The sequence below is a fragment of the Zootoca vivipara genome, chromosome 1, assembly GCF_965207765.1.
Source record: "Zootoca vivipara chromosome 1, rZooViv2.hap1.1, whole genome shotgun sequence".
Classification (NCBI taxonomy): Eukaryota; Metazoa; Chordata; class Lepidosauria; order Squamata; family Lacertidae; genus Zootoca; species Zootoca vivipara.
Window position 1 is genome coordinate 43,434,671 of NC_142582.1, and position 14,015 is coordinate 43,448,685.

General features: G+C 39.9%; 1 protein-coding gene across 3 annotated transcripts in view; it reads left to right on the forward strand.

Annotated features, from left to right (window-relative positions):
* The window catches only part of MYLK (myosin light chain kinase), a 181,009-nt gene that overhangs the window by 54,662 nt on the left and 112,332 nt on the right, over nt 1-14,015 (forward strand). For all 3 annotated transcript variants that reach the window (XM_088662195.1, XM_088662199.1, XM_035129122.3), the window contains exons 3-6: nt 5,500-5,707; nt 7,373-7,421; nt 10,214-10,379; nt 12,123-12,288. In XM_088662195.1, the coding sequence (XP_088518321.1) occupies nt 5,500-5,707; nt 7,373-7,421; nt 10,214-10,379; nt 12,123-12,288 (589 nt within the window). The remainder of the gene's footprint in view (nt 1-5,499; nt 5,708-7,372; nt 7,422-10,213; nt 10,380-12,122; nt 12,289-14,015) is intronic.

Sequence of the window (14,015 nt, forward strand, 5' to 3'; positions counted from 1 at the left end):
TGGACTACAATTCCCATAATCCCTGACCACTGGTCCTCTTAGCTAGGGATCATGGGAGTTGTAGGCCAAAACATCTGGAGGGCCGCAGTTTGGGGATGCCTGGATAAATCAATGCAGCAAAATTTACTTTCATTTGCGATGAAAGGGAAACAGAGGTGAGAGTTCCATGGGATGAAGTCCTAAAGCACACAGTTATAGTTTTCTCTCCATGTAGATGAGGTAGAATCAGGCCACTTAGATACAGTATCAGTGTTGACTAATAATTCAATAATGTTCTGATTTTGAGGGATTTTGTTAAAGACATTGCTGACATTTTTTCCTCTGCTACTTTGGATTGCTTGGGGGAAGATCTCAGTAGTGGCAATCTTCAAATGTGAACTCCCAAAGCAGTGATTTATTAGCACTGCTTACATATGGAATAAGAAACTTAAGCAATGCCAGATGTTGAGTCAAAATATGACAGCTTATGCTGCAAGTTGAAGCATGCATTTGATCCTCTCTCTTTCAATGCATGGATGATTTTGAAAGAGATAGAGTTCATTCCCCTCTTGAGTTGAATGTTGATGTTAATCTAAGCCATCTAGGATTCTAGACCAGGCGTTGTTAAGCACTGGGAGCCATGTTAGAACACAGGTAAATAGGCCTTTACCATATTTTGCTGCTATCAAGCATGCTGTGATTCTATTGCGTACCATTTCTGGTGTCATATTGAATCTGGAATTTGATTGAAAACTTTAATGGATACTTAAGACTTGTTGATGACAGTGTTTTTGCAATAATTTGTGTGGTTTCCAAAGATTGAGCAATGAAGACATTTATTATTTTGTAAGAAGAGTCCTAGGTGTTACTAGTCCCAATTGGGCAAGTTTTCAAATTCATGGATTAAGGTAGGAAATCCCTAGAACTGAAAACCACAATAGGTTAGAGGCAATGCACGTGTCATCTGGGACACTGCCTCTGAAAGATTAACTTTATATCCATGGTAGATTTCTTTATTTATCATTAATATACAGCTTAATAAAAAATTTAAGCAGCTTACATAAAATGATACAAGATATTCATTAAAATGCCAATAAAAGCAGACCTTAAAAGGCTTGACAACTGAATTTTTAGTGTAACCATGTGGTTATAAAGTCAGCATTGCAAGCAAGACAAAAACCCATGCACTTGGGGATATATATTTTGTAAACCTTTGCAAATTTGTTCTTGATTAGAGCTTGAGAAGGGTAATAAAAAGGATCATGGTGTTCAGAATGGAAGAAAATCACCTTCTTATGACATTGCATGTTGTACTTAGTGCCTAACGGTACAGCATGTCTTGTTACTCTTCATTGGGCTTCTGAGCAGAAATTTACTGCAGGAGTTCAAGGTCTATGTCATTTAAATAGGTCTTGAAATAGTGTAACTAGCTTATATGTGTTAAGCCTACTTCTGGGTTCAGGTTAGAACAGAAACAGTTTGTTGTGGATGTGGGCTGAAAATATATCAAGACGCTTCCGTTATCTGAAGTCTGTACAAACCAAGGCATTGATGCTGTCATTTATTGGAGAAGAAAGAACAGTTGCAAAATATTCAGAGAAAGCCCTAGTAGCTTTTCTTTGACCGGGGGGGGGGGGGAGAGAATTTTAAATATTTTGTGCAACTTTCACTCAAGTTTACAATCCTCACTGAATTCAGGGCCAATTCAGACATTACATTGCTAGATGGATGTTCCACATATCCACTATGTGTTTCCTGCTGAACACCTTAATACCAAAAAGGATATGAGTATCTGTAAACGTATTAAATTTACTACAAGTTATTAAGGTCCCAGAGCAGGCTACAACAATTAAAACCCAAGAGTCCATACAATTGGGACGCTGCAGTTGGCTATAACTCAGTCCCTGTCACATACGCATTACCGTATGTGTATACACACATAGGCCCTTACCCCACTTACTAGTGGAGACAGGTTAGACAACCAGCATGCAGCCAAGCTGCATTTAAATCTTTGTTCCTTTCTTTTGGGTGAAAGCAATCCTCCACCCTTTACTCTTAGGAATCTGTAGGGCCCATGTAAAAAGTAGATGGGGCTATAAATAAGGGCTATAAGTCCTCACCCATTGTGGATGTGTTACTAAATGCAGATGTTTCTGCAGAGCCTGAAAGAATTATCAGAAAAATTAATTTTTTTATTTATGTATAGAAAAACCTGCTGCAGTTCTGGAATTGGTCCACCATCAGCATCAAACTGAGGTAACTGGCAGCTTGTTTTTGAATCGCCAGACATTTTTATGGCAGGAATACATCTTTTCAGTGCAGGGGTTAGTTCCATGTGAAATGTGTTTCAAACTCTAGCTTGAAATGTAAATCCACACCAACAGAATAATTCACCACTTGCTGCTTCTCCCTATTCTGTATCAACTGATGAAGCTGCAAGGCAGTGTGGGCTAACGAAGCTCACAAAAATGAAGCCCTTTGTGCATCAATCAGCCTCTCTCTCTCTCTGATTTTCTTAGGAAGAACTCTCTCATCCTTTTGGATGCATGTGTCCCTCCTGCTGTTCTTTCTCAAATTGGAGGCTTGATGTTTGCAAAATAAAAACACATGGAAAAAAAATGAACTGTAGCTTATGTATGAGGGAAAGCCAAAAGATGGTCAAAGGAGCCTATGAAACTAACTGTAAGTGAAGAATTGGATAGGAATGACATAGTATGGTCCAGTTGGAGCTAAGGGAAATTAGAATGATACGTTCTATCATGAGGGAAAACTAATAATTTGGAATAGCATCCAGAAGGAGAAAGGCACATTACTTTGTGGCCTGTGTTGTTTGAAATTGGACTGGATGATAGGAAGAGATTATAATATTTTCCAGGGAGGAATCTACCATCTGTTTGTTTCGTTAAATCAATTCCTTCTCCTGCAAGCACTTCTGACATTGGTGCCCGCTTTTATCCAAACTCCTCACACTGTAACCTAGAGAATATGCTTGGAACTGCATTATTGTGACACTATTAGATTAATTCCAATGGCAGTGCCTGAGTTATGCCTTAGTTCATTCTGCTGTTAACTGCCACTTAAGAAAATCTATAGTGTCTTTTATTTTACAACAGATTATGATAAACAGCATGATTGCTTGTGTGAACATCAGGTAGCTAAGTTTCTCGTTACTAAATTAACAGAGGAGAGGACCGTGATTACTAAATTCTGGGTTGTTACCTTCTAGGGGATTACCAGATCTTTGTAGGTCAGCTCCACCCTTCCAATGGTGTGAGGAATGTTTGCCAATCTTCACAAAGATTATTGTTACAGTATAGTATTTTCCCCTAGTTGCAGAAGGAAATAACTAAGACTGCAGCTTGACATTGTATTGTTATGCTTGTCCTTGGAGTTTAACATTCTGTGGAAACTTCTCAATGAGAATCACCGCTCACGAAAGCTCATACCAATGACAAACTTAGTTGGTCTCTAAGGTGATACTGGAATGATTTTTTTAAAAAAATTGTTTCGATTGCATCCCCATTTACTGATGCATTCCCATGTTAGCTGTTTTCTACCATGGACAGCCCTAGAACCCTTTTTTGGACTCCTCCTTCCAGTTGATTTTGGGTGTGTTTTTCAGTTTTATTTACAATAAATGAAATTAAAACACACACAACATACCATATTTGTTTGTTGTGGGGAACAACATATTGTTAATTGGTGAATTGGTCTTTGTTACTGTGTGAGAACTTTGTAACTGCCAAGGACACCACATGGTGGATAATTTTTTTATCCTGTTTATGTCATAGCTCAAAATAACTCTGTAAATGCATTCAGTACGATGGACAATATGTGAAAAGTTTATATCATTTCCTGGACTACATGTGATAAGCTTATATCATTTACCAGGCTAAATCCGCTGGTTGAAGAATGGCTTGATAAAATGCCATGATGATCCATTGGCACTGGTCAGTAGGTAACTTTGCATGGTATTCATGGTGACAGTTCCACATCTTCACATTATTAAGGGGTATCTGCAGTTTAGAAACTGAATAGCAACATGCAGGAGAAAAAGAGCATTAAAAAATCAGATGTTCCATTAACTTCCAGCCTTACTGATTGCTTAACTAAATTTACAGTTTTCAGCTCTAGTTAAGAATGTTAGGCACTCCTCTTGATTTATTCTGTTGGAACAAAATATATGGTCCAGTGAATATTTGAAATTCTGAATGTTGACATTCGGAATGTAAATGTTGGATTTATTATTTTGTATAAAATACTTATGTAACTGTCTTGAATCCTATTTAGATTTTAAGGAAGTGTAACACTCAAAATGTATATCATAATATGGACTGAAATAAAACAGAAAATAAAACTCATTCAAAGCAGAAATAGAAATAACAACAATTTTTAAATGTCTGAATGAATCAACATGTTTTTGCTTGGTGCAAAACAAAATGTAAATCAGGCACTCTCTTTAAGGGGGGCATTCTGTAACTAGAGTGCAACTGCTGAAAAAGTCTTCTCCTTTATGACTGAGTAATGTAGCTTAGATAAAGGCGACACCTGGAGAAGACCCTCAGCAGAAGATCTTCATTCATGGACAGATAGGTATGGAAATAGGTGCTTCTTCAGGTGTTCGCCCCCCAAAATTGGGTGAAATAGCTACCTTTCGATATTCATGAAATTCATTTTGGGGAACGTTCAGCTTTTATGTGTGATTGAGAATGTTAACCAAGTTTTGCACACACGCATGCACACTTAACACTCAAAAAACACAAACACATCTATTTTGCCATGGGTGGTACTGTACCATGTTTCTCCAAAAATAAGACACTGTCTTATATTTATTTTTCCTCAAAAAACACACTATGGCTTATTTTCAGGGAGGCGACGTCTTGTTTTTTTTATTAAGTATGGTACAGTTTAACCTACAGGGTTAAACTGCCTATCACTATGGCTTATTTTCGGGGTATGGCTTATATTCATTGAATGCTTAAAAATCCTGCTATGGCTTATTTTATGGCTACGTCTTATTTTCGGAGAAACGGGGTATTTGACCCTTTCTAAAGAGGCTGATGAACACTGCTGCTTCTAAATGTCTCTCATAGTGGATGCATCTGATAATGAGGCCTGCAAATGTCATGCTACAATAAATTTGTTAGTTTAGCCGTTTGACAGTAGAATATGCTCTAATAATTTTGGCTCGTGATTCTGCTTCTCAGAATTTCTCATTTCTGGCTTTAAAATTTCCAAAGACAGAAAAAAAGCTTTGTCTGGGAAGCTGCCTGCTGGAACAACATTGCTAGTTTTAACAGCTTGATGCACCCAATAGTTTCGTTTCTTTTTCTTCAGGTTTTTGCCATTTGGCTCAAAACAGTTTGTATGTGTTTAACAGATACTGCTTTAGAAAATACTTTCCACTGGCTTATGAAGTGTTCTGCATTTCTTCCAGAAAAAGTCACCTTCTGTGTTTGTTTCTCTCCCCCCCCCTCACTCCCCACACCACCCCAATATTTCTTCACCCAATCTTTCTAGGTCAGAGGCATCCCAGAACCCCAAGTCACATGGTACAAGAATGGGCAACTTCTGACAGAGGGAGAGCGCTGTGTAGTGGACCGTAGCATTCGAGGTCTTTTCAGCTTAATTATAAAAGGGGTGCAGGAGGAAGATGGTGGGCCATACACATGTGAGGCCCGGAATGCTGGTGGCGTTCGTCAGGTGACCGTAGAGTTAACAGTGGAAGGTAAGGGTCTTTCCATTCTGTTGCACGTTATGTATAGCATGCTTTACCTTGGTAGCAAATGAAGGGAGAAGTAGGTTGAAAATGAGCAGGAAAAGCTTTTAAAATTAAAAGGCTTTTAGTAAGGCAGAAAATGGAACGCTGGCTATTCCTATGCCTTCCCCTCCAAGGAGAAGAAGAGCATAGGGACCAAAGCAAAGTCATTTCCACATTGATAGTATCAGCTCTCTGCAATGGCTGCCACTAAGGACAGTACTTGTGGAATGCTGGGGGTCCACTTTAAGGCCATGTTTAGCTGCTGTGAGCGCAGATGACCCCAGTTCCTGATGGTGTGGCCTTCTGTTGAGTAGCAGGACTGGATGATTGGCCTGATCCTCTTCCTCCTCCAGTCTGGCCTGTTTCAGCAGTATCTGTTTTGCTTTTCTTTGCAAATGTTTATAATACTAATACTGAGGTTTCTGTACGTGTTTTGTGTGTGGCTTATTTGTGTAATAATAAATCATCCAGATGCAGCACCTTAGAGTGTTCAAAGTGCTTCATGCTGATTATCTCAGTAATTCTTAACAGTAACCTAGTGCTACTATCGTGATATTATCATCATATTTTCAGGTCTTCTTGAGGGGGCAATGAGGAGAGTGTGGGCAGGTGCTAGCTATCATTGGCTCCTCCGCTGCATGCCTGTGATAAGCTTGCAAGCCTTTGTGCATTGGAGGGTGAATGCTTTACTCGTGGAGGCTCTCCACATAATTTAGAACCCCAGAGATACGATAGAGAATGCAGAAGTAACTGGTACATCTCTGCTCTGCCCCACATGAGGTGAGAAGGAGGCCTGGGTAAAGCTGTAGTGGCTTGCCTATGGCTTCCTGGTGAGATCACCTAGTGCAGGTGAGATTTGAGCTGGAGGCATTCACAGCTCATTCTTCACCACTGTGCTTTTTTTGCTTTTTTGTGCTTGAATAAGAAGATATTATTATTTATGGAAGCTTCTTTTGCTCAGGCTTCCTAGGTCAGTTCTTACTACAGTACTGTTCTGCCAAAAAAAAAGGGGGGGGGTATTCACCATCTAGTTATGTTGGCTTGGGGTAATCCTGCCCATGTCCAGTAGATGGTGCTAAACATACAGTTAATAATACAATTCCTCATATCTTGACTCTTCAGCATGTATGTATAAAACAGGTTTGTTTGTTTTTAATGGAGAGAAATAAAAGGTAACAAATTTAGATAGGTGAGCTTAAGTCTAACTGGACTACATTTGGAAGTAAATATAAATGCACTATTGAAAAGTAATTACAGTAGTAATTTTTAGAAATGGCAGTTTTGGACTCCTGTTTCGTTGGTTGAAAAGCACACCACACCAAATGGCTCATCTGTTACTACTGGGATCCAAGGCATTGTGGCTTCTCCACCTCTAAAGTGATCTATAAACAGCAAAGCACACTTACACACGCAAGACATGGAACTTAAATGCTTCCCCGTTTGCTACAGAGGGAAAACATATATATATATTTTGCCACCTTGTATCATATATTTTATTAGAAATTGATGGAAGGATGGCTTTTTAATTTTTAATTTTCTAAATCTATAGCCAGTGTCCCTAATTCTGAAAGAACTTGCATCCCTGATTAGTATTTTTTATTGTATTTCTTTCTTTCTATTTTCTGCTTACAGGATCTGTTTTGAAGAAGTACAGCCTGCCTTCTGGTGCCAAAAGTTCTGGGTAAGAATTTCAGTGGTTTTCACATTTCTAGAGCGAAAGAATACTGATAGCTTTTGGAATATGCACACATTTTGAAATATTGCCCTCTCCACGCTTTTTTGAGGCAACATTGACTCTTGCTATTAGCAATATCAATTTTGCTCAAAACATTCCTTGCAGACTTACAAAAAACTGCAGTATATTTACCAGCCCCTTGAGGCTTCTCCGCTGATTGTCCCTTTTGTTCTCTCTTTCCACCTGCCTACCTTTAAGGCCAACTAGATACCAGCTGAAATGTATGGATGCATTTCGTGTACCTTTTAAAAATGTAAATAGCAGGGTGTGGTTGCGGGGGGCAGGCAATAGCATAATGTCTCTCCACAAACTGCTGCGGGCATGAGAGGAATTTGTGTGTGTGTGTGTGAACATTTTCCTCCTGTGGTAATAGCAGTTTCAGGGGTGACTTTTCACAGCTTTCCCACATGCTATGCTCCTGAGCAATGTATTAAGTGTATTGTCTAGTTTGGTCCATGAATTCATTCCTATATCACTGGGAAGTGCTGAGTCTAAGTTGCCCACTATTCTTTTCTTTTTTCAAGTTAAAAGTGAAGGCAAGGCAAGTGAGGCCCAAAGCAATTGCTTTTCAACTCAAGGCAAGGCAAGTGAGGCCCAAAGCAATTGCTTTTCAACTCATGTGATTTCTGAGACCATCTATATTTCTAGTTGCCTACAAAAATCTTCACCATGACCTTATTTTATTCAGAATTATCAGGTTGCCCCCATATTGGCATCTTTACATTGATGTGACTGCTCCTTGGGCTGAGTCCATATGTGGTTTTTCTTAGTGTTCTGATACGTTGTGGAAGCAGAAAGAGATGGGCACAACTTGTTGGCTTATGGGTAAGCTGTTGTGTGAAATGCACATGGCCCAAGAACGTTTGTTTCGTTTGCTTGCCTGAAAACCACAGCTTCAACTTCATCACTCTTGATTATCTCCTGCTAATGTGTGGTTGTATATTTGCTGTTGAAATAGGCCTTGTCCATATTAATTTGCATGGGTTTGGATCATGCTATAGTATTGGCTCATATTTCAAGGCTGTTTATGAATGAGAGCGACCAGCTCAGTTGACTTGGTATTGATGGTTTTGTCACTGAAGTAGCTTGTTCCTTGAGTATGAGCAGAGATGGGCCAACACTATGAAGATGTTTTAATGCTGGTCAGTTAACTCTGCACCTTAAATGTAGCAGCAGGTTGCTGGAAGGCAACTTCCAGCTTTTGATTTAGAGTTGCTTTTGTAAACATGTTTATGGCTGAATTTTCAGAATTGCAGATTCTATGAATTTTCATTCTTAAATTTTGGGGGGCTGGGGCAGAATTTAAAAGATTATGGTGTAAAACAAACCTCGGTCATCAACTAGGTGTCCTCAAACCACACGATTTTTCACCTTGTGAGATTTTTTTATTTAAAAAAGAGGGTCTCTCTTGGCTTTTAAGATTTGGAGGGAGTACTAGTAGATCAGTTAGCTGCACCAGTTGACTGGGTCACTCTGTAGGCAAAAGGGGGACATATTCCACGTTTCTGATGTGCCAGGATTTCAAATTGATTCCAAAATCCAGCCAAGCCAAAGAGTGACAGAGGCACCTGTCATTGCTACAGAAGAAATTCCATGTATGCCTGCACCATAACTTGCCATTGAACTCCTTTGTAGGTGCCTGTGTTAAATTTTTACAGAAAGTATGCATGTAAGCAAGCTTTGCTGCCGTATAGAACTTCCATTGTGGTTCTTGATGCTGAAGGACTGGCCCATCTCTGTTCTAAATGCACTTTTTTATATTCTCTGCAAAACAATGATTGGATTTTCTGCAAAGCTATGTCTGACTTGGGCCCTTTTGTAAAGAGTATAACTACCCGCTTTTGGATGAATTGGCCAGAGGCATCTAAATTGTTACAGAAGTCCAGTTAAGTTAGGGTGCTATTTATTAGAGAGTTAGGGGGTCTGTATTAGTTCCTTTAGTTCCTATTTTATTCTAAACAAAGTTGGGCAATTTCTTAGATAACTGAAGGAGAAAGTTGAGAAGATCACCCAGTTCTGCTGGAGGATTGTTACAGAAAGATAGACAGTTTTATCAGATTTTCGATGGTGGTGATTCTGCTACGTAGTGGAATAATTCATTGACATCTGTTCAGTAAGAGAACTTCTATTGTATGTGCCATTTAAATTGTTCATTGTTACTTATGAACAACCAGAACTGTCAAAGAGCATGCTTGTATGTGTTGTGTGCATATTAGATGAAGGCATCTGGCAAAATGGTGTTCCATTTTGGGAGGAACCTATGGCAGTGATCATTATGTAAGCAGCTACTCTGCATTCCTTTTTTAAGGGCACTCGTGACCTATCAATCAACATTGTTCCGTACTTTTCCATATACCCAGTTGTTTACTTTATGTTTTGTACATAGGTATGGATAAAGTGCAAAATGTAATTTCTGATTGTGTCTGGTCTGAAGGAAATTAATATACTAAATGTGGTACATGTTCCTTTCAAGTACTCAAAAGGGGTGGCTGGCAAAAGTCAAGCCTCTGCTTCCTAGTATTTTCATATGACATATGCCCTCTTCAAACTTGATAAGAGGTACATGCATAATGTAACTGTACCTTAGAATTTTTTTAAAGTGAAAATAGGTTCTCAAAAAGGACACCATATTGTCTACCGCAGGGGTGGGGAACAAGTGGGGGTGGGGAACAAGTAACATTCTCTCTAAATATAGCTATATTAATTACTGAGCTCTGATAATATTGTTTCCTTTCCAGTGGTAGAGTTACTGTTCCATCGGTAGAGCAACGACCAAGCATCTGGGGCGAATGCCCACCCAAGTTTGCTACAAAACCCAATCGGGTCATAGTGCGAGAGGGACAGACTGGTAAATTCTCCTGTAAGATAACAGGACGACCTCAGCCTCAAGTCACTTGGTTTAAGGTACAATACCTGAGAGGATTTCCAAATTCACCTCTCCTAAAGGGGATGAAACCCAAAGCCTTGTTTATTTGAACTTGTGTACTTTGAAGTATCTTTAGCCACAGTTTTGCTCAGCCAGATTTTACAAAGTTTTCAACCTGACCATGAAAACTTCGTTTCCTCAATCTTATTCCCCTGTGAGAATAAATTATGGGGATACATGTCAGAGCACTCCCATGATAAATTATTCAAGTAAACACACCGAAAGACATGGAAAACCTGCAGTGGAAGTATGTTCTGTAACCTTGTACACAAAATTAAGTTGAGATATCTTGGGGAAAGTATTGCAATAACCTTTTAATTAATCATAAATTTATAAACCTTTACATACTGAGAACTCAGAAATGGCAACTATACTGCAAAATACACATGCACATGTGCACAGACATACGATGAATCTTATTCAGTTCAGTGGCAAGCAGAAATTGTTGATTAGAGTCACAGGTGGCGTTTGAGTGCCAACCCTAAACAAAAACCTAAAATGGAGAGAGGGCTCAGAAAACTTGTAAACCCGGATATGCCTGAAATAGCAGGGTGAACATTTGGCAATTTGACTGGCAGGTTGGCGTTTGATGATGGGTGGGTGGTGAATCTACATCCAGATTGAAAACTTTGAGCTGAAGCCAAATGAGCTGGCTGTCATCTCTAAACATTGGGTGAACTCTGATGTAATGTTAGTGAGAAAAGTTAGAGAGCTGGCAGTGTGTAGGCGGGAGCCCAACAGGTAATGCAGAAAGCCCTAACTGACATTTAATTATTATAATAATAGCAGTTGTGCTAACGATTGTGCAACAGATTTCACAAATGCAATGATCCAAGCACGTGTGTGACTTGGCTGCTGTGCTGTGCTAAAAACAGGGCTCTGGCATGTGGCATGACTGTTGTGTGAATGGGCTGCTACAACTGGATATCACACAATATATTTAGAACCATGGCTAGCATGGGACCCTGCTTCCCCTTGCTATCTTTCGATAACCAAGATTCGCCAATAGCCTCACAGATACGATGGAATTCAACACTGCAATCTTTCTGTTAGTGCAAGCATTTTTGCTTGCCACACGGAACAATCTCCCATCTCCTCCCCTTGTATGCTGCTCTGTGAGTTCTTCTGACCTTCCAAATGAGATTTGGGGGAGGACATGGGGTGGGGAGAGGGGAAGCCCCATTGTGCTAGTGGGAGTCCTTGTGCTGGCTTCTGCTAGCATACCTGGTTAGTTGAATCCAGACCACTGTAATTGAGACTGAATTTAGTTTGCAAACTATTTTGCAAGGGCTAGGTTTGCAGGCTGTGGATGAATGGGTGGCCAGATCATAAAACTGAGGAATTAATACTCACCTAGATTGCGGCATCTAGAACAAGATGCTGAACCATGTGCAGGAATTTGAGTCAGACTCTCTAATCTGGCAAATATGTCTTTTGACTGAAGAATTCACAAAGTTCTGGCTTTGGGTTATGGCAACTGAGCCTTAAGATGTCCATATTCTGAGTGTGTCTTATGCGTGGTGTAAATCAGATTATCTGGAATGCCTGAGGTCTGGTCGCTTGGGAGTATTCTAGTAGCATATAAACATGCCACAGAGAGCAGTGGGCTGAATTGTAAAAGCAGAAAAATAGCAAAGGATGAGGTGTTAATTGGCTAGGCCTCCCCCCCCCAATTAATGAATGTATCTGTACACCTTTGATATTTTTCATGATGCATGTAGGGTGAAATTCAGGTGCAGAAAAATGATCGTTTCAACATGTTTGAGAAAGCGGGCATCCAGTTTTTGGAGATCCAGAATGCTCAGCTGGTCGATGCTGGAATTTACACTTGCACTGTGATGAATAGTGCTGGGAAGGCTTCTGTGTCTGCAGAGCTCATGGTTCAAGGTACCGTATGGTTAAAATAGACTAAAAGAGAAAGAATGCAGGCATGCCAGCTAAAAGTTTTCCGAGAGTTGAACCAATTCCTCCCCATCAGTCCTCCTCTCCCTCCTCCTCCTCCTCCTCCACCACCTCCTCCTCCTCCTTTCTTGAATGACATTTAAAACACACACATGCATTTAGATTTTTTAGAAAAGCCTTGTATTTTAATCTAGAGGAAATGAGGTGCAGAAAGATCCAGCCTGTTTACTCTTCATTTTTAGTCATCTTGGAAATCCTGAATTCAGTCAGGGTAGCTGAACACACAGACACCAGTTTCAGAGTTGCGTTGTGAATGGAAGTATTGGACATGGGCTGGTAATACCTGGACCCAAATTCTCATACAGCCAGAAGGCAGAACACCAGGCAGAATCACAACATGGCTATCTTTCTCTTCTATTTCTAAATACTGGTTGGCTTCCCACTTTTAGAGGGTTGTTGTTAGAGTCATTCAGACGCCCAAGACTTTGATTACAAAGGCAGCATTATATATTTAGCATACTTGTCTTTATCAACTCATTTTACAACTTCAAGCCCTCATTTGTAGTCCTTTTCATTACCCCACAGAATCAGATAATAGGCTAACATAAACTGTTACACAATTGGAACTCTTGTTATTTAAAGCAAAACCATGTAGACCTCTTGTATAGATAAGCTCTTTCCAAGCTCCCCCCACCTTATTTTTCCACTGGGAAGGGGAGTGAATGGCCTCTTAAGTTGATTGGATCATAAAGTGTTGCTTCATCTGTAGCGACAGCTGAGTGTTTTCAAAGCTTCTCTGCATTATCTGATCATCATCTTTCAGCTATAGTGCAGTTCTTTTGTTCTTTCTTCCTCTCTCAAAAATAATAATAATTCCACAGTAATATTGTTTTCTAGGCTGGGATGCACCCAAATATGCTGTAGATGCAGCATCTTTTTGGATCTGGGAGAGCATTCCATAGCTGGGGAGCCTGAGTTCTTGCTTATTCCTTGGCAAATATTGAATTTAATCATGGATGATCAGAAAACCTATTACTGTAAACTCCCCACCACTTGTGGTTGTATTCTGGGAATGTCAGATTCTGCTCCATTATCCCTTAGCTTAGATGCTTTAGAATTATACAGCTGCCTAAGGTACACACACTTTCTGTGGATATTTTATATATTTATTGCATTGATAAACCTACGTTTTCTCCAAGGAGCTCAAGGTGGTGTACCTGGTTCTCCCCCCTCCTCATTTAATCTGCACAGCAACCCTGTGAGGTCACAGTTAGGCTGAGAGGCAGTGATTGGCCAAGGTCACCCAGTGAGTTTCATTTCTGAGTAGGGATTTGAACCCTGGTCTCCCAGGTCTAACCACTACACCACACTGTCCCTGATCCCAACTGAGTGCTGTAATTTAAATTTGGGGGGGGGGGTGTCCTTCTTGTATACACAAAACTTGTTGTGTGAATAATAATAATAATAATAATAATAATATATATATATATTTATTTATTTATTATTTCTCCCCGCCCATCTGGCTGAGTTTCCCCAGCCACTCTGGGCGGCTTCCAACCAAATATTAAAAACAATACAGCATCAAACATTAAAATCTTCCCTAAACAGGGCCGCCTTCAGTTGTCTTTTAAAAGTAAAATAGTTGCTTATTGCCTTGACATCTGCTGGGAGGGTGTTCCACAGGGCGGGCGCCACTACCGAGAAGGCCCTCT